The sequence below is a fragment of the Spermophilus citellus genome (genome assembly GCF_964194105.1).
Source record: "Spermophilus citellus genome assembly, chromosome: 13".
Taxonomy (NCBI): Eukaryota; Metazoa; Chordata; class Mammalia; order Rodentia; family Sciuridae; genus Spermophilus; species Spermophilus citellus.
In genome coordinates, this window is record NC_138193.1 from 68,075,969 (window position 1) to 68,101,450 (window position 25,482).

General features: G+C 35.2%; 1 protein-coding gene across 7 annotated transcripts in view; it reads right to left on the bottom strand.

Moving 5' to 3' along the window:
* VRK2 (VRK serine/threonine kinase 2) overlaps window positions 1–25,482 on the bottom strand; it is a gene marked incomplete at its 3' end in the record, with an annotated part of 101,121 nt that overhangs the window by 1,311 nt on the left and 74,328 nt on the right. For 5 of the 7 annotated variants that reach the window (XM_081265557.1, XM_081265558.1, XM_081265556.1 and 2 more), the window contains 4 exons: window positions 24,195–24,315; window positions 21,494–21,552; window positions 18,211–18,377; window positions 12,638–12,796 (listed from right to left, as the gene is read on the bottom strand). In XM_081265557.1, the coding sequence (XP_081121683.1) occupies window positions 12,638–12,796; window positions 18,211–18,377; window positions 21,494–21,552; window positions 24,195–24,315 (506 nt within the window). Of the gene's footprint in view, window positions 1–12,442; window positions 12,547–12,637; window positions 12,797–18,210; window positions 18,378–21,493; window positions 21,553–24,194; window positions 24,316–25,482 lie in introns of all 7 variants that reach the window. The other 2 variants (XM_081265560.1, XM_081265561.1) reach the window with 2 other exon arrangements.

The window sequence follows — 25,482 nt, forward strand, 5'->3', positions numbered from 1 at the left end:
AGTTAAGCAGCATTTATATATAATTTACATGTGAAAGAAATATTTCCATATAGTTAGAAATCAAGCTACTAAAATTTTAAGAACCATCTATTGTGTAAACTATACCGCTCATTTTCTCATTCAGCACCAACAATTGACATCAAATGGGAAAGTACTCTTATAAAAGAGTATTTGGTCTCTGAGGTCTGACTGGGAAAGATAGTTTATAATAGAAGTTGGCAATAATTGCCATCTGAATTTTTTTAATAGGTTTACTGGAACACAGCTCTGTCCATTTTTTAAGATATTATTTATGGCTGCCTTTGCACATACAGTTGAATAGTTCAAGACATTTAACAATTTCTAGAAACATTTTGGGTTGCCACAACAGAGAGGGGATACTTTTGACATCTGGGAAATACTAGGAATGTTGCGAAACATCCTACAACATAAAGAACAGCCACCCCACAAAAAATAATCCAGTCCCAAAAGTCAATGATGCTGTCAAGAAAGCCTTCATTACGGCAGTTATTAGGCTTGAATGCACATTAAAAACAATTGGGGAGCTTGGAAAATATAAATGCCACTTCTCTGGCCATGAGTAATCGGTATCAGGCTCTTCTGCCATAAAAACCCATGATAAAAAATGATAAAGTCAGAAGAAAAATATAAAGCCATTAGGAGGCATCTAAAACTAACAAGGAACAGAAAATCCAGACTTCAAAAAGTCCACAATTTAAGTTACACTTACTCTAGATCAGGCCACAAAAGCCTAAAGCAAAGTTATGACAAGATCAAGTTGTACATTAACTGCTAGAACAAGCCCAAAACTCTTTAAAGGAATGCTGTAAATTCTGACCATACCATCCATCCACAGTGCTCAGTATACAAAAATACTTCACTATATATAGGATGTATGAAAATGTAAACCATAACCAGGCAAGAAAAGAACTCAGATGTCTCAGTTCAGACAACTATCAAACAAAGACCGCAGAACAGCTACATAAATATGTTCAAGGACATCAAGGAAAAATTAAACATGGTGGACAGGTAAACATTAGCAAAAATATGAAAAATGTAGAAAAGGAAAAACGCCCTAGATTTAATAGCTGATTTTACAGTTAAGTATAGAAGTCAGGCAAAAGAAAACATCCAAAGAAGATAAAATGTTTAAAATATAAAGTGTCTCAATTTTTATGTGAAAAAGGTGAAGTATTCTAATATACATGTCTTTGGATCATGGAGGAGGAGGGGTTAAGGCATGAAACAAACTGATGTCATAGATGAAGACTTTTCTAATTTCATGACTGATACCAACCCATAGATAAAAGCTCAATAAATCCCAAACACAACAAAGATCACCATGCCTAGGAAAGTCAAAGATTAAAAGGAGATCTTCAAAGCAGCCAGAGATATTTTTTAGCTTTTTGTCACTGTGACAAAATATCTGAGAATCAAAAGATAGAAGGCTTTATTTTAGGTCATGGTTTAAAGATTTCTGTTTATGGCCACTTGGCCCTATTGCCATTGGGTCTGTGGCAAGATAGTACATTATATTAGGAATGCATAATGAAGGAAGCTACTCACCAGAGTGGCCAGAAAGTGAGAGGAAGGAGCAGAAGTCCCAATATCCCCTCTCAGGGGGATGCTCTAAGTAACCAAACTTTCCCACTAGGCCTTAGCTCTTAAAAGGTTCTACCACCTCTTAACAGCATCATGGCCTGGGGACCAAACCTTCAACATATGGGTCTTGGGGGAATGCCAAGATCTAAAATACAGCAGTCTACCTCTGCCCCTGAATATTCATGTCTATCTCACAATGAAAAATGCATTTAATCCATATCCAAGTGTCTACAAAATTTTAAAAGTTCCAGCATTTCTCAATTGTCCAATTCCAAAAATCTCAAAAGAGTCAAAGCATATTTATCTGTGAGCCCCTGTAAAATATAAAAAAGTCACCCATGGCACAAGATAATCATTCCATAAGTTTGGAATAGGAAAATCATGAGGAACACTACGAAATCAAGATTGAAATCCAGGATGGAAAACATTAAATCCTACATTAAATCAGCATCTGGGGCACACAGTGGTAGAATATGGACTCCCAATGGCTTGGGTAGCCCCACCCCCCATCACATTGCTGGCTGCAGCCCATATGGCCACTGTCTTTGGCTAGCTCTGCTCACTGCTTGCAGCCTCCCTTGGCAGATATTCCACATGCTGGTCTCTCTAACTTTCTGTGGTCCTTGGTGTGGCTTTGGCTTCACTTTCATAGCTTCACACATCACCCTGACAGGAGATGCCTGCAGGGTCTCTGGCCCTGTCCCACACTGCCTGGCCTTCCAGGCTTTCCTCTGAAATCTTGGTGTAAATCCTCCATGATTCCTGACTAATGCATGCAATACCATCATCACATGGATGATGGTGGGGTCTGCTGCTGACATGAGCTGTGCTGGATCCCACTGGAACCATGGCTGCAATGGCCTCTGAGTGCCTTGCTGGCTGGAATGAATCCCATGGTCCTGGATAGATGGGGTGGGGGCTATCATCTTAACCACAAGTCTTTAAATTTACACTTTTGAATCTGAGGTCTATGGAGTGTTCCTGATTCACAAGATGCTGTCAAAGCACCTTTCCTGTTGTCCCAGTGCAAAGTACATGACTTCTTTTTAGTGAAACTAATCTTTTTAGCAGCTGCACCCTTGTTGGAAGCACTAATATGCTACCTCTCTGGTTAAACTGCAAGTTTTCCAAATTTTTCTGCTGTGCTCCTCTTTGCTCTTGATTCTCTTGGTGAATTTGGCTAAAACAATATCCATGCTGTTGCCTGAATGCTGAGCCAGAGAAACTAGTTTGTCATCTTTAAACTCAGTCCTGTACAAAGTCTCAGGGCATGGACATGATGTTTTTAAATTCTTTGGTACAGTATAAGACAGCCTGTAGTTTAATGGCTAATAGAGTCCTCATTTCCATCTGAAACCAAGCAGTCTTTGCTATCATCGTTTCTATCAGCATTCTGGTCTTCTGAGCACTCATCGATATCACCCATTAAATTTGGCTCATAGCATTCTAGACTTTCTCTAGCCCACTTTTTTCCAAACTCTTCCAGCAAACCAATAGTTAAGACTTCTCCACATCATCTGATGTATAGTCACAGCAACAATGCTTCTGCTTAGTACCAATTTCCTAAGGTAGCTTTCCATCATTGTATTCTCTTCAATTTCTCTCTAATGTTTTATGGTTTTTGTTGTGTAGATCTTTCTCCCTTTTTGTTGAATTTATTCCACAGTATTTAATTTTTTGTAGCTACTGTAAATGGGATTTCTTTCTCAAATAACTGGCTATTGGCATACAGCAATGCTCTTGATTTTTATATACTGAGTTTTTTTTTTAATCCTACAACTTTGCTGAATTCATTTATTTTGAATAATTTTTGGTGGAGTCTTTAGTGTTTTCTACATGTAAGATCATGGCATCTATAAAAAGTGACAACTGGCCTTCCTCCTTTCCGGTTTTGTGCCCTATATTTCTTTCTCTTATCTGGTTGCTCATACTGAGACTTCCAGTATTGTGTTGAATAAAAATGGTGATTTATATGACATGCTCAAAATTACTAAACTATACAGATGTAGAAAAAATAATACTATCCAGGATTAAGAATGAGGAAAGGATGTCACTACAAGGCACCACAAAGGATTTGTGGTCACAGAACAGTTTTGTAGGGTGATTATGTTGTTTATTCCAGACATGTAATAAAAAAGTTGCACTTCAGTGAACATAAAAATTGGTGATGTCTGGTAGAAAAATAAAGTGATGATATCGCAATTGTGTCTATTCAGTAAGTACACTAATATAAATTATATATAGTAATAATATGTATTACTATAGTAATATACCTATGTCAATTTCCTGGTTTTGAAAATTATACCATGGTTATATAAAATGTTTTCATTGGGGGAAGTTGGGTTAAGGGTGATCTCTAGATCATTTCTGCAATTTCTGAATCTATAATCACTTCAGGATAAAATAAAAATATGCTTATGTTTTCTTCATTGCACAGCTAAGGATCAAAATACTTTTAAATGCAGAAATGAAATATAAATCCAGCTTTCCCTCCACCATAAAAAGTAAAATTAAAGTAAAGATACTCTCAGAATGATAAGAGGAATTTCTTTACACTGAAGGGAAAAGATATGAAATGTAAACTCAGATTTATTGATAGTATAAATTCCAATAACTAAATATTAAACTTTTTAAGACTTCTAATTCTTTTATGTGTGTGTGTATATGTGTGTTGGGGGTTTCTGGGAATTGAACCCAGGGCCTCAACACATGCTAGGCAAATGTAAGCTACATCGCTGAAATTATGATTGAGCTACATGTACTCCAATTCTTTCTTTTTCCTTTATTAAATTTTCTTTAAAAAATTTCTTTGAAAGAACTGTTTGTAGCAATAATAATAAGCATTATGGAATTTATTATGTAAAGCAAAATGTATAACAATGAAGGAGGGGGTATAGCAGTATATTGTAATTGTGAACTTGTTTATTAATAAGGCAGATTGTGGTATAAGTTAAAATGTACACTTTGCAATTTCAGGAGCTGTGGTATCTCATGACTTGAACACTTGAAATATGGCTGATTTGAACTAACATGTGCTGGTAGTATAAAATAGCAATCAAATTTTGAAGATATGTGAAAAAAGGATCAAATATCAACAATTTTTATAAATGATAATATTTGGATATTGGTTTAATTAGAGTATGTTTTACCTGTCTATATTTTAAAATGTGACTATAAGAAGACTTAAAATTATGTATGTGGGTCACATTACATTTGTATTAGAGTTGCATTAGAGATGAGATTTGAAATTTTTTCTGTAACAGTTTTAATAGTATAGTTTGGAGGGATCATATGGTCTCTTTTGCAATTACTCAGCTCAGTCAGCAGTTCATGACAAAAGACACAGACAATAAGTAAGAGAATAAGTATGTCTGTTTTTCAACAAAACTACAATAATAGGTGGATTGTTGAATTTGGCATGTAGGCCATAGTTTGCTTATTCCTTGCTCTAGAGTAACCACTAAAAAAATTAAAAAGCCCAATGCATATAGTTAAAAAAGCTTAAAAGAGAAAAATTTTCAAATTGGTCCAAAATAAAAAAGTGAAAAAGTCCTAAGTGAAAAAGTGAGACATAAAGAAAGCATGTGCCAAGATCATATATTAAACACAAATATCATAAATAATTACATTAAATAGAAATGGAGCAATAAATGGGTAGTATTTGTCAGATTTTACGGAAAAACAAGACTTAACTATGTTATTTATAAAAGGACACATGCATATAAGAAAGTTGGATTAAACATAAAAGGATGGAAAAGGTTACACTATGTAAATACTAATCATAAGGCTGGAATTGTTAAAATTAGAGAAAGTAGAATTTAAGTATTAACATATAGAAGATTTTTCAAAATGATAAACAGAACAGTTTGCTAAAAAGGTATAACAGTCCTAAATCTATATTCACCTAATATAAAGATTGAGAAATTTATGCCCCAAATATTGGGGAACCTACTTACATTAAATGGACTCAACATAAAGACTTAGATAGACCCTGTCATGGTTTGGATATAGGGTATCCCTCAAAAGGTTTGTGTTAAGGCAGGAATATTCAGAGTTGATATGATTATATCATGAGACCTGTAACCTAAATCAGTGCAACCTAGTTTGAATGTGTTAACCAGGTGGTAAGTATAGATAGGTGAGATTTGACTGGAGGAGGTGGGTAAAGGAGTGCCTGACATAGAAGGATTAATTTTCCCTGTAGCCCCTTTCCCTGTCTCTCTTTTTCTCCCAACTGTAATGAGACCATCAGCTATCGTCTGCCATGACATTCTGGCTCACCTTGGGCCCAGAGCAATGGAACCAGCTAACTGGAATCTCTGAAATTGTGAGCCAAAATGAACTTTTATTCCTCTAAGTTGTTCTGATTACCACTGTAGTCACAGCAACAAAGAAGACTAATATAAAGACTGGTACCAAGAAGTGGGGTCACTGCTATGACTAACATGGCCATATGTTTCATAAGTTTTTGGAACTGGTTTATGGGACAAGTATGGAAAAGTGTGAAGATGCAGGCTGGAAAAGCCTTAGAATGTTATAAGTAGAGCATAATGAGTAATTCTGGTGGCAGCTCAGAAGACAAGTATACTAATAGGACTGCAGATAGTAAAGACTGTGCTCATGAGTTTCAGAGAGAAACTAGGATTCCATTGAGTATCAGACTAAAAGCCATTTGTAGTATATTTTGATAAAGAAGTTATCTATGTTTTGCCCATATCCTGAAACTCTGTGTGAGGCTGAATTTATAGGTGATCGATGAATTAATTTGTCAGAGGAAATTTCAAGGCAGCACAGCATCCAGGCAGTGGCACAGACTTTTCTAGCAGCTTATAACCAGGTTTACCATAAGAATTAGGAGCAGGAAGAGCTGAAGGTTTTTACAAATTTGCAGTTTGGCCAGAAAAGTGTCAAATTGGGGAAAATACAGTATGACAGTTAAAAGAGATTAGAGCCACTAAAGAGATGCTAAGTACTTTGCACAGAAACAATAAGAGTTTGCCTTAGAAATTTGCAAGACCAAAAAGACCACACCCATTATAAGCTCAGGGTGTGACAGTAAATCTCTTTAAGAAATCATGGGGACATGTAACTTTCACAGGGTGCCCAGAAAGTTGTTTCCTCAGTATTCATTTCACCAAGCTCAGCCACCCAAGCACTCAGAGGCCTTTTTAACATTGGTCCAAGGTGTCTTGAGTACTGCTGGAGCTGGCAAAGATCTTTACATCATCTACAAGATATTTTTTCTGCTGGAGTATAGGATGCTGGAATTAGGGGGTCATGGACATGTCTACTGAGATTTCAAAGGAAGACCTGATAAGGTTAGGGAATCCTTGTGGCTGCCTAGGAGTGTACGAAGCTGTGAGATGGAAGCTGAAACTGCAGTGGAAACCACCTAGATAAGAAATGCCAGTAACATGGACTGGCCACAAGCTGATGATAGCTTCTGGCTGTTCATAGCTAAGAAGACAACCAAGCTAAGAGAGATGTTATGAGCACTGTGACAAGGCCAAAGAAGTGGGATTGCCAAGCCCTTTGAAGAGAATATCTTACCACCATGTTGTCCAGATACTAAATTTGGAGCTACAGAACCTAATACTTGTCCTGGATTTTGTCTTTCTTTCTATTTCTTCTTCTATGCCCCTGGTTCATTCCTTTTGGAATAAGAATGTGCCATTGTATATTGGATATATGTAATGGGCTTTTCATTTTTACAGGGATTACAGCCAAGGGTTTACCTTGAGTCTCAGATGAAACTCTGAATTTGCACTTTTGAGCAATGTTGGGACTGTTAAGACTACAGGGACTCTTGAAGATGGATTGAATTTATTTTGCTTTGTGAGCTGGACATGAGCTTTCAGTGGCCAGTGGAAGAATATTATGGTTTGAATAAAAGGTATCCCCCTAAAAGCTGCTATATTAATGCAGGAACATTCAGAGTTTCGATGATTATGAGACCTGTAACTTAATCAATCTAACCTAGTTTGAAAGGACTAACTGGGTGGTAACTGTATGCAGGTGGGTTGTGATTGGAAGAGACTGATCACTGGGCACATGCACTGGGTGTGTTCATCTTTCCTGCAGCCCCTTCTCCTCTCTTTCTGCTTCCTGGCTATAATGAGCTGAGCAGATATATCCTTTACCACCAAATGTTCTGTTAATTCTGGGCTTAGAATGTGGACTTAATCTCTGACATGGTAAGCCAACATAAACTTTTATTTTTCTAGGTTATTCTGGTTAAGTATTATGAACATAGCAACAAAAAGCTGACTAACAGGCTCTAATACAGTGAAAGCAGGTGATTTCAACACACCTTTCACCCCAATAAATAGGTCATACAGACATTAAAGCAAAACTCTTCAAACCTGTAAAATTCTATTAACCAATGGACTTAACAGATATCTATAGAATATTTCATTCATCAACAATGAGATTCACTTTATAATACTAAATTATTGTCCATTTATGTATAATATGTCAAAATACATTCTATCACTCTATTGTCATGTGTATCTAAACATAGAATTTTTTTCAAAAAAGGATTCACTTTCATCTCAGCTGCTCATGGAATGCTCTCCAAATTAGATATTTTAGGATACAAAGTCTTAGTAAATACACACACACACACTAAACAACAACAAAACCCCCACAAAAACCCTGAGATAACTCCTTCCATTTTATCAGATAATAATGGGATGAATTTAGAAATAAATAGCAAGAAAAGCTACAAAAATCATTTTAACATAGGGAAAATAAGCACACTTAAATAATGAATGATTCATAGAAGAAATGAGAGAAAAAAATTCCAAGAAATGAAATGAGAATAGAGATACAACATATCAGAATCCCTGGGACACTATGAAAGCACATCTAAGAGGAAGGATGATAGCAATGAGTGCCTACATTAAAAACACAAAAACACCAGAAAATTCCCAAACAACCCGATGTTACATCCTAAGGCCCTAAAAAAAAAAAAAAAAAAGCAGGGACAAACTAAATCTAATACCAGCAGAAGATAGTAAATAATTAATATCAGAGCCAAAATTAATGAAATAGAAATAAAAAGATAATACAAAAGATTGATGCAACAAAGAAGAGACAAACCCACTTAAATACAGTCATCTCATACTAGAAAAAGGTGCCAAAAACATATAGAGGAGAGAAGAGAGCCTATTCAACAAATGGCACTTGGAAAACTGCAAATCCATACGCAACAAAATGAAATCAGACTCTTATCTTTCATCCTGAACAAAACTTAACTCAAAGTGGATCAAGGACATAGGCATTAGACCAGAGACCCTGCACATACTAGAAGAAAAAGCAGGCCCAAATCTCCATCATGTTGGCTTATGAACCAAATTCCTCAATAAGACTTTTAAAGCACAAGAAGTAAAATCAAGAATCAATAAATGGGATGGTATCAAACTAAAAAGCTTCTCAATAAAGGAAACAAGAAGGAGAATAGAGAGCCTACAGTGCCATCTGCACTTCAGATTAGAGCCTTAACCTCCAGGATAGATGAAGAACTCAAAAAACTTAACACCATAAGCAAACAAATAACCAATCAAATGGGCAAAGGAACTAAATAGACACTTCACAGAAGAAATATGATTAATCAACAAATATACGAACAAATGTTCAAAATAACTAACAATTAGAGCAATGCAAATCAAAACTAAGATTTCATCTCACTCCAGTCAAAATGGCAATTATCAAGAATACAAGTAACCATAAATGTTGGTGAGGATGTAGATAAAAGGTACACTCTCACATTGCCCTTGGGATTGCAAATTCATGCAAACACTCTGGAAAGCAATATAGAGATTCCTTAGAAAACTTGGAACGGAATCACCATATTACCAAGTTATCCCACTCATTTGCATATACCCAAAGCACTTAAAATCTGCCTATTAGAGCAGCCACATCAGTGTTTATAGCAGCTCAATTCACAATAGCTCAGCTATGGAACCAAGCTAAGTGCCCTTCGACAGATAAATAAAGAAAATATGGTACATATAAACAATGGAATATTACTCAGCAATAAAGAAGAATGAAATTATGGCATTTGCTGGGAAGTGGATTGAACTGGAAACTATCATGCTAAGTGAAATAATCCAATCCCAAAAAATCAAAGGCCAAAAGTTTTCTCTAATATGTGGATGCTGACTCACAATAGGCAGGGTATGGGGGGTCCAGGTGGAGTTTACTGGATTGGATGGGGTGTGGGGATAAGTGAGGGAAGATGGGAATGGGAAAGAAGAGTAGAACAAATCAAACATAACTTTCCTATGTTAATATATAAATACATGACAGTGTAATCCCACTTTATGTACAACCACAGAAATGGTACTTATACATGTATGTATATGTCAAAATACATCCTATTGCCATGTGTTAACTAAAAAATGCAGCAAAAAAAAAAATTGTGACACTGAGGTAAACCACAATTTCTTTGGTTTTTTTTTAAAGAAAAATACACTATTAAAAATTTCATAAACTGAACTTTTTTTTTTGAAATTTCAGTACTAGTTCTTTTTTTAAATTTTTTATTGATTATTTAAAGCATTACATAGCTCATGATATATCATCTTTCATACATTTGACTCAAATTGTGTTTTGAACTCCCATTTTCACCCCAAATACAGATTGCAGAATCACATCTGTTACATATTCACATTTTTACATAATGCCATATTAGTGACTGTTGTATTCTGCTACCTTTCCTATCCCCTACTATCCCCCCTCCCCTCCCCTCCCCTCCCATCTTCCCTCTCTACCTCCCCTGCTATTGTTCAGTTCTCTCCGGTTTTTTTCCCTCCCCCTTGCCCCTCATAACCTCTTATAATTTTATGTGTCATTGAAGGTCTCCTACCATTTCCATATGCTTTCCCTTCTCTCTCCGTTTCTCTCCCCCATTCGTCTTTGTTTACTGTAGTCTTTTCCTCATGCTCTTCCTTCCTGTTCTGTTCTTAACCAATCTAGATGCCCCTCAATAGATGAATGGATAAAAAAAATGTGGCATCTATACACAATGGAGTATTATGCAGCACTAAGAAATGACAAAATCATAGAATTTGCAGGGAAATGGATGGCATTAGAGCAGATTATGCTAAGTGAAGCTAGCCAAGCCCTAAAAAACAAATGCCAAATGTCTGCTTTGATATAAAGAGAACATAAATTGAACTTTTGAATAAACACATAAAAGGTTCTACTTGTTGAATATAGTATTAAAAATAAAGCACACAACTTAAAAGAAGATCTCAAGTGTGTGTGTGTGTGTGTTGTGTGTGTATTTAATGAGGATCCTGTACATAGAATACACAAAGGACTTTTAAAGCTTTATAATTAAAAGACAAACATCCAACTAAAAATAAGTGAAAACACTTGGAAAGACATTTCTCCAAAGTAGGTAAGAAATGGCCACAGGGGAAAAAAATGTTCAAGATTATTAGTCATCAGATAAATGACAATTGTAGTCACAATGTACTAATATACATTGGAGTGGCTAAAATCTAAGGCTAGATTGACAACACCAAATGTTTGGGAGGGAGTGGAATGACAACTATATCATCATGGTGGCCAAAATCAGGAGCAGCCCAAGTGTCCATTAATAGGAAAATGGACATGTAAAATGATGATTCCATAGAGAACTACTTAGCAATGAAAAGGTACAATTTATAGAGCCATGCGTGAATACAGGCAAATCTCAAACACATGCTGAAAGATGATGAGTGCAAAACACTGCTCACTGTAGGAACGCATGCATATGAAATCCCAGAGAGGCAAAACTGATCTAGATATGAGAAACAGAATGTCAGAACAGGGCTTGTTTCTGAGGGATGGAACTGACGAGGAAAAGGAGCATAGGACTTTCTGGAGTCATAAAATGTACACTAAAAATCTCAAAATCTCACTGCCAGTTTAGCCAAAATGAATCCATTTCTCTGCTTGAATCCAGGTATCAATATTATAGCTCCTTCCTGCCCAGATACTAAGTGACACTGGTGAACTGGAAGATTTGAGAAATATTCTCACTGAAGAATTAGCATTTCTCAATTTTGTCGCCAAGCAGTAATTTAATTTTATAAATTGGAACTATAAAATACTTATTTGAAGTGGATTCCATTTACATAATCTCAAAACAACAAACAGTGCTACTATTAACATGAGAATAAGGTTAAAGATTCCTCCCAGCACTAAAAGAAGTGCTTCTCTCTGAATATACTTTGCTTGCTGGCTGGCTCAGGAATACATAACTATTAGGCTTCTAATTTTTGCTTTAGCTGCCGGGAAGTTCAGAGCCAAGTTCAGTGCTCAGTTTAGTGATTAGCACCTTAGCCCCCTGATATATTAATTTTTTTCTGGGACAGAGGGTGTAAAAGGTGGTATTATAGTATCCTGTTCCTATTGTTAACCACTTTAAATCATCTGGGGAAAATAGTGACATATAAAACACATAAAATGCTGGCCAGTTTGACAAAATCAAATATTTTTTCAGTCTAGATATAAACATATCATATGCTTCTTTTATCAAAAGTAGTTGGATTAGGAAGGATTTTTACTGTTGCTTAAATGAGCCTTCTGCAAAAGGTATGTCACTATCCAGCTAAATAAATGATCGAATCATGTAAAAAAATCATCACTTTAAAATACAACTTACTGATAGGGAAACACTTCACTTATATCTAATTGTAAGGGTTAGACTTGAAGAACCAATGTAAAAGTACGGAATATGCATGTTAAGAGTCCCTCATGCATCATAGATGGCATGAGAAACTTAAGTGCACTTCATTACATTCTTAGGATAAAGGAAGAAACCAGATCAGTACACAAATGTGCTCACTGTTACTTTTCTGCAATAACTAGTGTCGGCTGCCTTTATTTTTTATCAGCGGGATAGGATATCTTCTGCCCCTTCTCATTTAACAAAGCCATACAACCTTGGACCTAAGGAAAAAATAAATTGTCTTTATTCCCAGAGGGAATATTCTAATGTAGCATTAATCAAAACAAAATGAAACCCAACCAACCCCCTCACCTGAGCTGCTTCACTGTTCATGGATCCCATCAGCTTGTCCTCCTTTGGCACTCTTCTCCATGTGGCCAAGGACTCAGCACTTCTCTCACTGTGAACTCTTTCTGCTGACTTTTCTTGCATCTGACAAACTTGCTTTGTCGCAGCCTTTTGTGAATCAACCTGTTGGAGGGAAGTAATGATTTATTATGAATTTTTTTGACATTTCAAATTCTTTAAAAAAAAATCCTAAACTTGCCACACTATAACAAAGACAGAAAGAGGGAAGCAACAATGAACATCCCTGGAAAAATACTGTGGTAGCAAGATCCAGACCCTTTCTCATCAATGGGACAAGAACAATTAAAATTAATGTCACTGTTAGGCATTCTTTAGAAATTATCTCTACAGATAACTTGCTTACTGAAAACCGGCATTTTTTTTTTTTTTCTGGAAAATTGTCACATTTTTCACTGCATGTGAATTCATTATTAACCTTTGCTGGGGTGGATCCAGTATATCTTTGTAGTTTAATTTCTTATTAATTAAAATCTTAGTTTTCTCTCGTTGAAGTGAGTCTAATTAATGTGAGAGTAGAGAAGGAGATGCTGCTGCTCCTTGCTTTTTGCAGGTAGTTTAACCTGTGAGCAAGATGAGTAACGGTTCATGTCATCTAGTACAGTGTGCCAGTACCAGAGGTTAACTTCTGCAACAAGCTTGCTGTCTTTAAGGTTTGTCTTTCACACCATGGTGCTATCTGGGGGATGGCTGACTCTCAATAACCTTGAAGAGACACAGAAATAGAAGGGCAGATCCTACAATACAGCTGGAAGATTGAAAGCTACGTGAAGGTCCTTATGTGAAGTATTTGTTCAGCAGTTTCATGTTTACAGCAGCTGAAAGTGCCATCACCTTTTTTCATGGGTTAAATAGGGAGCAGAAGACAGGAACAGCACAAAGGGAAATAATGGAGTAGCCAGTGCCAAGACAGAGAATAAATTACATTGGCTGGGCAAACAGAGCCTTAATTTGTAGTCTCTCTCGATTTTTAGCTTCTATTGCCAAGTGTGTTCATTCCATCCCTTTAAAATATGCTGGTGTTTTGTGGCTAGCTCTAAGTTGTCACAACACCATTCTTTATTTCCACCTCCTCCCGGATCTCAGCTTATCAAAGAATGGCAAAACTACTGCCTTTCAGTAACCTGCAAATTGGAAATGTTTCCTAATCACTCAGGGATTCTTTATTTCACCACTCAACCATCTCAAACTACTGGGAAAATTGATGGGTAACCATCTTCTGAGCCACTCTTCCAATGACGTCATCTTGGTAATAAATGTACTATCATACCTCTAGTGAGAGACAAAGGGTCTCCTGAGGTGTGTGCACACTGATCCTCTGAAAAGACTGGCTTAGTAAGCATTGTGAAAATGTGTTCTGTATTATAAAGAATTGAGATATTTCCCCTCCATCTTTACTGAAATATAATTGACAAATAAAAGCTATGTATTTAAGGCATATGCTATGTTTTGATATACATATACTTTGTGAAATTGGCAAAGTTAAGATCATCAACTTGTGATAACACATGGTATTTATCTTTCCCCCTCTGGTTGATTTCACATAGCACAATGTCCTCTTCCACATTGTTGCAAATGGCAGGATTTCTTTCTTTATGGATGGATAATATTCCACGCACACCATTTTTCTGGGGGAGAGGGGTACTGAAGGTTGAACTCAGGGGCACTCAACCACTGAGCCACATCCCTGCTCCTATTTTGTAGGTTTATTTTTATTTTTTTTAGAGACAGGGTCTCACAGAGTTACTTAGCACCTTGTCGTTGCTGAGGCTGGCTGTGAACTCGTGATTCTCCTGCCTCAGCTTCCTGAACCACTGGGATTATAGGTGTGCACTACTGTGCCAGGTTACCATATTTTATCTATAGATTTATTAGTAAAACCATGTTCTTTCTATACCTTAGTTATTGTAAATAATACTATAATAAACAATAAACAAAATGTACTTAGTGAAGCAAGTGCTGCAATAAATTAAAAATAGGTACTGCAGAGACCTCTAAGACATGATTATTTCACTTCCTTTGGAAATGTACCCAGAACTGAGATTAGTTGAGATATCATTGAGGATTTTAGTACCTCCTGTATGCTAAGCTTTTAGGTACCAGTTTTCTCACCAGGAGCCTCTGACATAAAAGTAAAATATGTTCAGTTCTCTGTGATGGTTCCTGGTGCACATACTGTCATTGGCTGGATGGTTAGGCTTCATTGCCATGAACTCTTCTAGATGATAAACAAACAATATCCAGTGTATGGGATATTTCTAATTCTGGGGAAACTTAAAATGATGAGAGAAAAGTGGGACGATTATGTTTAATTCTTAATTGTGAACAGAGTATAACTTTCTGTTTCTCAAGGATATATATGAAAATATAGAAAACAGCTCAGGTACCCCACATATTCAAACCAAAGAACACTATCCAAATATGTGCCATTTTCAAAAAAGTTGCTATTCAAAATAAAGTAGTTTTTATTTAATTTTCCATTGAAAATTTGTACTGTTTTCTACAAACAAGCATACTTCTAGACTCCTAAAAAATCAATAAAAATGTGCTTCTGATTAAGAATTTGTATTGCCACTTTTCTCATATACATAAACTAAATGGGAAAACAAATTAATAGAATTATTTTGAGAATTAAAGCTCAGGAAAGAATTTTGAAAATTACTATTACTAATAATACACCTTGGATTTGGTGTGGAAAACTCAGATTTAGGGTAAATGAAGGAACAAACTTACTGCCTGAAATGCAGGAGAGCTTGAACATTTTTACTCTTCTACCTTATTAAAGATTTGAGGAAGAATGGGTGGCTCATTATGCCCAAGTGTCTACACCATTACAGTATGGATTCAGGCACCTCAATAAGGAGAGACATATTGATAAAACTAATAAAAGGATCTACCAGTTCTTGAAGTAGATTATCCAAGGGTTGAATTTGGACCTTCAATAATACTATTTTCCAATTTGCTTTGACATTCTCATCTGGGAATTCTAGAGTTTTAGTTCACCTCAATAAGTGTTCATACTAAAATATGGTTTTCTTCATTGAATTTTGAACATTATATTCCCGTGGGGAATCGGGGTACATTAGCTCATTGTGGAGACCATACTTTCCAGGGACATGGCCCTGAGTTCCATCTATTGGATGTGTATACAAGTGCACACACACACACCTCTGTGGGTAGCATAAATAGACTCCAGCAGCCCTGATGATAGAATCTTCTAATTTGATTGACAGTATGACCACAGGAGCTGCCAGAATTACTAGCAAGTGACACCAGCTATACATACCATGATTTTGATTGAGGCAAATACCCCAAAAGATTTGCTTTTCAAGAAAAAAAAAAAAAACTAAAAATTTCTTTACTATCTTGACAAAACTTCATTTCCAACTGAATTATAGTAATAGTATTTGAGGACTTCAAAAGGAAGCCTTGAATTACTGGGAACAGTTTATGATACCTAGGAAAATCTATTAGAAAAATATCTCATTTTGCTTTGCAAAAAGATGTTATAAGTGTGCTGCAATTCTTATTAGACTCTAACCCAAACATGTTTTTTATTAAAAAGGCTAAATTTTCCTTAGTGTAAGTTTCAAATTTTTTGAATGAAAGAACATTCATAACTTCTTCCCTTTGAATAATGAATCATAGAAACATTTTATTTATACCTGTATTCCTCTTTGGGTCCAATGATTTCTTTTTAAGTATTTCTTTTTAAGGATAGTTTATATTGTTATACTTTGCATTTGGAAATTTCCAGGAAACTATTTTATACTATCATTAAATAAATTTGTGCACAATATAAACTCATTAATAATTAAATACTGATCTGCTGTGAAATACATCTTAACATCTATACGTTGGTCTGATAACACTGTTAACCAAAACTAAGGTCTTAAGAATGCATGTTATTCTTAAGTTATTAAAGTGTTTTCTTTTTTACTCATAACCAAAGTGTTCTAATCAAAAGAAATAAAGTATTTTTTATGGAGCTCACTGGCAAAAATGTTTTATATTCTATTCTCTGTATATAAAAATGGTTTCATAACAAACACCCTTTGAATCTGATGAAACTGAAAATTCTGGTGGATAATAATCAGAGTTTTATATCAGAGGATATAGTTATTGGTTTTTAAAATGGCTTTTTTATATTTCAATTAAGTTTATGAAACTGAAAAACTACAAAAAAGGAAAAAAACTCTACTTAAATTAGTGTAGATTAAGTGGTGACCATTACTGCAAGGGAAATACTATGTCAAGGAAATGGCTCTTTGTTTTGTTGGAAAAGTGATAAAAATACAAAAGTCAATAAAACTGTTAAAATAAGTCTCAGTAATTACCAAGATCAAAATCCAGTGGCTTTTTATTAAACATGAACTTTTGTTCTGCCTTCTGCAATACGTAAATAGTGCTGACAATTGGTTTGTGAGGCACTTGCTACAATAAAATGTAATTGTATCATGAGAGAAAGGTGACAATCAGGAGATCATGAAAAAATTACATATTCTCACTGGTAGTTAATTAGCCATGCAAAACCTCCTCAAACAGATATTCTCTTCTATTAGGAATGATTACTATGCAGGCCTACAGATGTCAATACCACAGTCATTCAAATACTTCTTTTCCTACTAATTGAAGGTTGTAAAGCTCTGGTGCCAAGGTTTTGCTTCCAAAGAGCTAATTTATGACTAGAAGGATATTTTATGTCTTCAGTTGCAGCAGCTACAAAATTCAGCAAATCAGAACCATCTGTGCACTGATACTTGACTCACCATTCATCTCGCAGCCTATCAGTCACATTAGTTTGCATCCTGCATTCTTGGCTCATGAACACTTGTGATGATCCAAAGTTCATAAGAAATATTAAAAATGAATGGCATCCTGACCTTACCTTATTGTACATGCATCAGGAAAAAAAAATGCCCTTCACATTTTTTTTTTTTTTTTTTTGCATGTGGACAGAGTCAAGAAAGAAATGGATATTTAATTACCTGTCCAATAATATTGCTTACAGTAGTCTCAGGCCTATGCTGAGTGTAAAGATTGAACATTTTTTAAATTTTTAAATCCTAATTCTTTGTATCAAGTTCTAATCCTTTTTTCTTTTTTAAAGAATGAATCAAAGGAAGATGGCTGAATAAAGGAGGAGGCTTGATAGCTCTTTGTAAAAAAATCATTTGAAAGGATTGAAATATCAACCAATACAAATAACATCTACGAATATTATCCAACACTAAATTATGGCTAAACTGGTAGGCAAAAACAAAGGGCAAAAAACTGAAGAAAACTCAAAGAAAAGAAGCAAATAAAGGCTCTCATGAATCAAGTCTGATCAGACATCAGGATGGCTTCATTTCCTTTACAGGACACAGCAGGCTACAGATCCTACACTAAGGTCAACCACCTCCTTGGTGCTGAGTTAGGGGGAACAGGAATTAAATATAATGAGCAAAGAACTGAGTTGTAAACAGTTTCATTTGATAGAAAAGTTTCACAGAGACAGTCCCAAGATTGTTACTTACTTTTTTATTGGGAGGAGAATACACACGTGTCCTCTGGCCTTCAGTGGAAAACTCCAGTGGTCCTAAGGGTATTCCACCAGGATTCAGAATTTTCTTGAGCGTTTGATAGTCTGGCTTTTCATTGTAAGCTAAACTATAAACACATGCTAAAAATTCAGCTATTTCACCTGTGAAGTATTAAATTGTTTACATGTAATTCATATTGGCAAGATTAGCAAAACCTCAATAATCTTAAAAATCTTTCTATTCTCTCTTGTACATATACCCTGATTAAACTAAAAATGAACAATCCAATAAAGACCACTTTTTAAATGATATTAAAAAATGACTTAAATATACCTACCTACAGATTTGACTTAATGGGATAAACCTTTTACTGGTATGTTTACAGTCATCTAATCTTATGGGAGGAAGCAAATTTTAATATCATGTAGCTACTAAGGACTATTATTTCTAGTTTGCATTTTTGGTTTTGGTAGATATTAAATCTAAAATTGAGATAGAAGTAGTGGTAATATCAGATACTACTGAAAAACTGGCAGACTTTCATTTGTTCATAGAGCTGTTTAGATATGCCTTTCCCCTTCAAAAGATATTACTGACCCAAACACGAATATTATTTAATCTCTCACTTAGTTGTTTATGTACCACAATTGGAAAATGTGGAAGTAGTCATGAGAGGGCAAGAGTGGTTTCCTAGTAATCCTTCCCTTCCCCTCCAGGCCAACTCCACTCAAGGGGAAAACTGCAGAGGCATGGGTTTCACTTCCAATAGGGAAAAATTCCAAAAGCTATAGTTATCACCCCTTTCTCCCTATTAAAGTGAGAGTGACCACTTTATAGACTCCAGAGCTATTTTCATAAACAAAGTTAATGTGGCCAAAATGAGAACTCTAGGCTCTACCTTTTTTTTTGAACCTGGACAATTGAGCAATTACACAACTACATTTTTTCCTTTTCTATTTATGAAATGCATCAACCTGTGCTATCTAGCATTTGGTCAAACACATCTCTCTTAAGTAGCAAATGCTGCTGTTTTATCATCACATTTATAATAGGTTCCTGAAACCCCGGGGTAGGAACATCTAATTCCTAAAGGAATGATTAAAAAAAAAAAAGATTGAATTTCATTCACTACCATTTTAATGGAATTATTCAGTTGTTCTTTGGTCTTTAAAAGTGGTAAGCCAAGTATGGTATATATTACAATTCTGTTAACCAGAATATCCCAAATGGAGGAGAGAGCTGAGTTTGTGGGAACAAATCATTGTTGTAAGACAATGGAAACTCCTGGCACTCCACCAACTGATAGCAGCTGTGCTGCAAAGCCTTCATGGGACTGAGGTTTGGAAAAATGAGGTACCAGTGAGGTAGGAGAGGGATAAAATGAAAAGAGCCACTTCCATTATAAATTATTATTATAAACCTGAAGCTTAGACTATCATGATGTAGTACTGATTTAAATGTTAGCCTTTCAAGATCTGGATTTATTGTATTAAGTACATTTTTTAATTTACTAGCATATTTCTAGAGCTATAAAACAAAATGCTTTGAATAGGATGAAATTATGATATTCTTGAATCACCTGCTTTTTAAGCTAGTGAAATATTAAGTATCATTACTGACTATCATTTCAAAAGATAAAAACTTTTGAAGTTATTATTACACTGGGTTGGACATGCATGCTGCAAACCTCTTGACTATTTTATTTAATAAAACATCTTGGTAGTAAATGCTTTGCAAGGCCGTTCCTTTTTCATAGCTGGGCTTCTTCTAAGCACAGCCTCCCAACTTAAGAGAATGTCACTTAATATTCAACATTGTGTGCTTTAGGAATAGAAATCTGCATTTTATAAAAGCAGTATAGACTCGAATAAATGGCTTGTACTAAGGAACCAGGCGTGCCTCCTATCTCTAGATTTCTCATGTGATTCAATCTTAATTTATCTTTAATGAAAGAAGCATTTGTCTTGAACAATCCAGAGTATCTGAACTTTCTTTTCCAATCCAAACCTGAAGGACATATAATTTGAAAAATAAATAAAAATATCTTTTTTTGTCTCATTGAGTAAAACAAACTCTATGACTTGGCAAAAACCCCAATTTACGAATATTAGCCAAAAAAGAATATTATCATTTTGTTCAAAGCTATTTCACATAGTCACAGAAACAAAAGTTTTATCTTGTAACCCATCTCCCTGAATGAGAGAGAGTCTTTCCTATTTGGTACCCTTCATCAGAAGAAAAGTACCACAGAATGGGGAAGACAGAAGACTCACATGGGGAAAGATGTAAGACTTAGAAAAGAGAAATGGGAAGCAGAACTGGACCGTTTCTCTTTCATTTCCTTTACAAACGAAAATTTTGGTTTCTAGTCAAAGAAGGGCTGTGAATATAAGTTTAAGATGACTTAACTCTACTTTTCAACTCTCAAATGGGCACTGATGCTATGTGACCTTAACTACAGGTTCGGTGTAGAAATCTACTCTGAGAAATCAGTGAAAAGCTAACCTTGACATTGCCCGATGTAAACAGAGATTAAGATTCATTTTGCTAATCTGACTCTAAGAAAAAGCAAGTGTGATTGCAGAGCTGGTTGGTTCTTTCACATAAAAAAAATAACTGAACTGTAAAATAAGTACTAAATAATGTGTCACGTATCCATAAAGAAATGATAGAAATTTGGGTAATTCTGAATTGACTATTTTATACTGATAATATTGTCAATTAAAGAACTCCAAAAAGTTCTGTATGAACTTAAAAAAAGAAAATCCTTTGTCAAATATACCTCCAAATTCCAAGATCAGATACTTTGCTCATCAAAAAATTTGCCAGTTAGGTTAGGGTGTAACCCAGGTCTACAAAGCATTCGAGTGTTTAATGATGTGTTTTTTAAAATAATTGATGAAAAGTAGTCTTTCCTTAGGTTGACTTTATCTTCTTTCAACAATACATAGAGAAGCAAACTAGAAAACCTTTATCCTAGAAAAACCAGATGCAGATGATGATTTAACCTGTGCATGATTCTCAAAATATGTATTTTAAAAATGCAACTGACAGAGGCTTGAACTCCACCTAAATAGTATCTTACAGGGTCCTTGTGTTCTAATGTCAGTGATGACCTAAACATTCTCTTCTCTAGCAACCTATCTGTAACCCTGAGGAGTTTCTTCCCACCCTGTGGGAACAGGAGTAGGTGAGTTAAGCAAAAACTACAAACAAGAATGACAAATGTGGTGACCTGAAAATCACAAGATAAAGCAGAAGTTATCATCCGACTTACAGCAACTGCTTCCAGATGGAGCCCACTTCAGCACTGACCCAGGCAGCTCATCCAACAGACTAAAACAAACAGAGGAAGACACAGTGAATCTGCGTCCAATTCTGTGTTCACTGTTTTAATTAGAAAACAAAACTGTAATTCTATCTTGGTAGGTCACCAAAATTATGACTTTCATTGGTGTTTTTCACCCACCTGTAATAGATTGGAGGATACATAAAAGTGAGGAAGATCCCTTCACTTTCACTGCCCAATTTTATACAATCACCTAGAAACTAAACTATGTAGAATTATAGTATGAATGATTTAATTAATTAAAGTATACACACACACACACACACAGAGGCATACACATATACACGCATACACATTTACACATATATACCCACACGCATATATAAACATATATATATATATACACACATACATATATAAATTCAGAAGTAGGGGTATTATGATTTTTTTCTTAAAAACAAAGGAAAATCATATAAAAATATATCTAGATTTTGAGGACATTTTTTCCTCAGGTATTTACTATCGGAGAGGCATATATTACTTATTCATGTATATTGTTCTCCATTGGGCAATATTTTATGCTATCCTAAGATTAAACTGGTTAACAAGAAATTCTTGAAAAAAACATTATAAGCACTTTCCCATGTTTTAGGCTAAATAAGCACAACTCTCTTAAGTTGTTTTTGGCACAAATATATAAATATTCAACTAAAATTACTGAAAATGAGTGAATAATTCACAAACTCAGGCAAAGGCAGAATAGGAGCAATAAATGCACCATTTTAATTTCATCCTATCTTGGGGGGAAAAAAAGGGGTTAAGAGAAGTATAATGTTATGGTTGAATATACAATCATGCCCTTATGAAGATATTCCATGCTATCCCTTCTTAATAAGTTTAATAAATAATGACTATGTATTACAAACCATAAGAAGTTTGAAAATGTTTAAAATGTTAAACACTGAAATGTTAGAATTCAGTTTATCTGAGTTATAAACTTCACAATGTAAGTTTACTGGCCTACAGGTTTACATTATTAATCAAACCAAAATGAAAGTATATTAACATATAAGAGTTCCCAAAAATGTAAATGGAGGTTATGTTTGACTTATTAAAACCTTGAGTTTTATATGAAACCTTAATATTCTGAGTATACATGTGTAGATATATTCATTATGGATCCTACAATGAATGCATCTATATATACATATTGACACAAACTAAAACAAATCATAAGTCCTCCTGAAAGTAAAACATGCATATACTCATTCAAATTAAAATGCTAGCCTTTGAAATAAAGTACATTATTCAAATTAGGTAAACTGAGTTGAAAAATTGGATATAAAAATGCCCATGCATACCCATTATTGGTTTTTTTTTTTTTTTTTGTACTAGGGATTGAACCCAGGGACTCTTAACCACTGAGCCACATCCCCAGCTCCTTTATATATTTTATTTTGAAACAGGGTCTCACTAAGTTGTTAGGGCTCCACTGTTGTTGAGGCTGGCTTTGAACTTGTGATCCTCCTGCCTCAGCCTCCCCAGCCACTGGGATTATAGGCATGCACCACCATGCCTGGCTATTATTTTAGTAATAGTAATAGTAATAATAATAATAATAATATATTATTATAATTGTGCTCTGACTTGACACATACATTGGAGACCATCAGTTATATGAGGATTAATACAGACACATCAATTACCACAGTATATAACTGATTAGATGGTTCTAATATTTACTTATATGAATGTGTCAATTTTGGGTAAGGCACTAGGATAATCGAGATTCCAAGTAAAAAAATATTTCACAATATGTCAGTATTTATAAATATCATCTGTATTATTGTGAATCTGCAGCATAGTCTTTCTTCCTTCAGAACTAATTCTACTCTGAATTTGAAGATTGATTTCTATGGATAAGCTACCCCTTTTAGTACACTTCTGTTGTGACTTGGCCTATTTAAAACTTAGCTGCCTTTTCCAAATGTGATATTGTATCTACAGATAACTGCAGCATATCTTAGTATATAATGAAAGTCTGGGTACTCTGTGCCACATCCAATTGACTTTCGTGGGCCTGACCAGTAAGAGAATTGTAAAATAGTAACATACTCTAAGTTTGACCTAATTCTTTTGCTAACAGAATCAGGTAATAAAAATTGAATGTAGAATATTAAAAATGTTTGTGGCTACAAGATTATCTCATATAAATGGCTCATATAAAATTTTTGTTTCTTCCTTAGGCAACAGAACATCCTCTGGAACAGGAATAAGAGGTATATTGTTCTCACCTTAAAGATAAAAGCCCAAACTGTCCCATTTCACATTGTTGCTCTGCACAGTTAACATCAATCACACTGAGTTCAGACTACTTTTATACACTTGTACAATGCTAATTTGAAAATATTCTTTGAAAACACCACCACCTACAATCTAAGCTCTGGAAAACACCCTGTAAAGGAATGGATATTTCACTTTATATTTTGCATTGCAATTCAAGTACATGTGACTTTATAGGTGTTATCTTAATGCATTTTATGTTTGTTTGTTGTTAAAAGTATTTGTCAATTAAAGAAATATACTTGGTTGTCATAGTGGATGAATGGCAATCCTGAGATATTAGCTCCCTTTACTGTATCCCTTCAGACCTGTTGTAGTAAAGGATGGAATGCTTAAAAATTTGTACTTTGTTTTAGCAGTCTGGACAGCCACAGGGTCCTTCAGGTTCTGTTCCCAGGGAAGTTTCCCACATGACCACCGCAGCATGCAGTAGCCGAGGATTTCAACATCACTTCTTCTGGACAGGGCTACAGGAGTAAACATTAAGAGGGGGGATAAGTCAGTCCTTGAGAAAAAGTGAAATCTTTGAGTGAACTACTATTGATGAAATATGGAAAAGCCAAATAGGCGAAGTGTTTTGTTTGTTCAGCTGGAGCAAAACTTAAAACGCCCAGGCGTTTGGCCCCAGTCCACAGACAGGCAGTGACTTGTTGCTGCTGAAAGTCAGGGTCAGTTTCCTCACCTCCTCCAACTTCATCTTTCCTTAGTCTGGCCTGTCACATGAACTTGATCCCCATGGCCTCTGACATGATCCAGACAACCCATAACCCGGCACCAACACTTTCTCAAAGAGCCAAGCAGTAAAACAAAGAAATAAATGTCTGCAGCTAAATTGCTAACATATGTTCCAGGAAGTCCATGGGGTCTGCATTGGTCATGCAGAGACCCTTTGAGTGCAGACTAAACACTGATGGCCTTTCCTGTTTTACCCACACTGGTGGCAGCATTTGAAATTGGAAGAATATGACAAAACTGCCATCTAGTGTGCAGTCTTAAACAGGCTTGTCTGGGGATTTTTCAGTTACATGAAAGTATAATTAAAATAGGTCCACTGCTTTGGATGCACAATTCTACAATGTTACAGATATTATCTTATAATTAAGCAGCTCTAAGTTAAAATTCTAACCCCAGATCCTGGAAAGAAATCTAAAGGTGAGACAATGGATGGGACCACGGGAGAGAGGTGGTGGGGAGTGAGTGTGAAGCCAAATAGAGGTTCCCCAAATTTAATACAAGATGGCTTTTCATTTAAAAAAATACATTCAAAGAACATTTTCATGGCCCTGTAAATATCATTTATATCAAATCATTAAATGCTATAAAACTAATGTCATCGTGATTTTATATACCTGTGTTAAAGTGCCTCTTATCAAAAGACGGACAATGAAACCTAAGAAAGGTGTCAAACATAATTGATTACTTGTTAACAAGTCACTGGAATAATGATTGCAACATCAGCAAATACCCATAAAATAAACTCATTTTTAACAACCATTTCAAACTGTTATAAAAACAATAGACTGGTATTTATATTTCTACCACTACTTGAATGTTCATCTGTGTAAGAATAATATAATCTCCCAAGACCAATATGTGACTGTTAAACCTGCTGTAAACAGGTATCCTGTTTTATT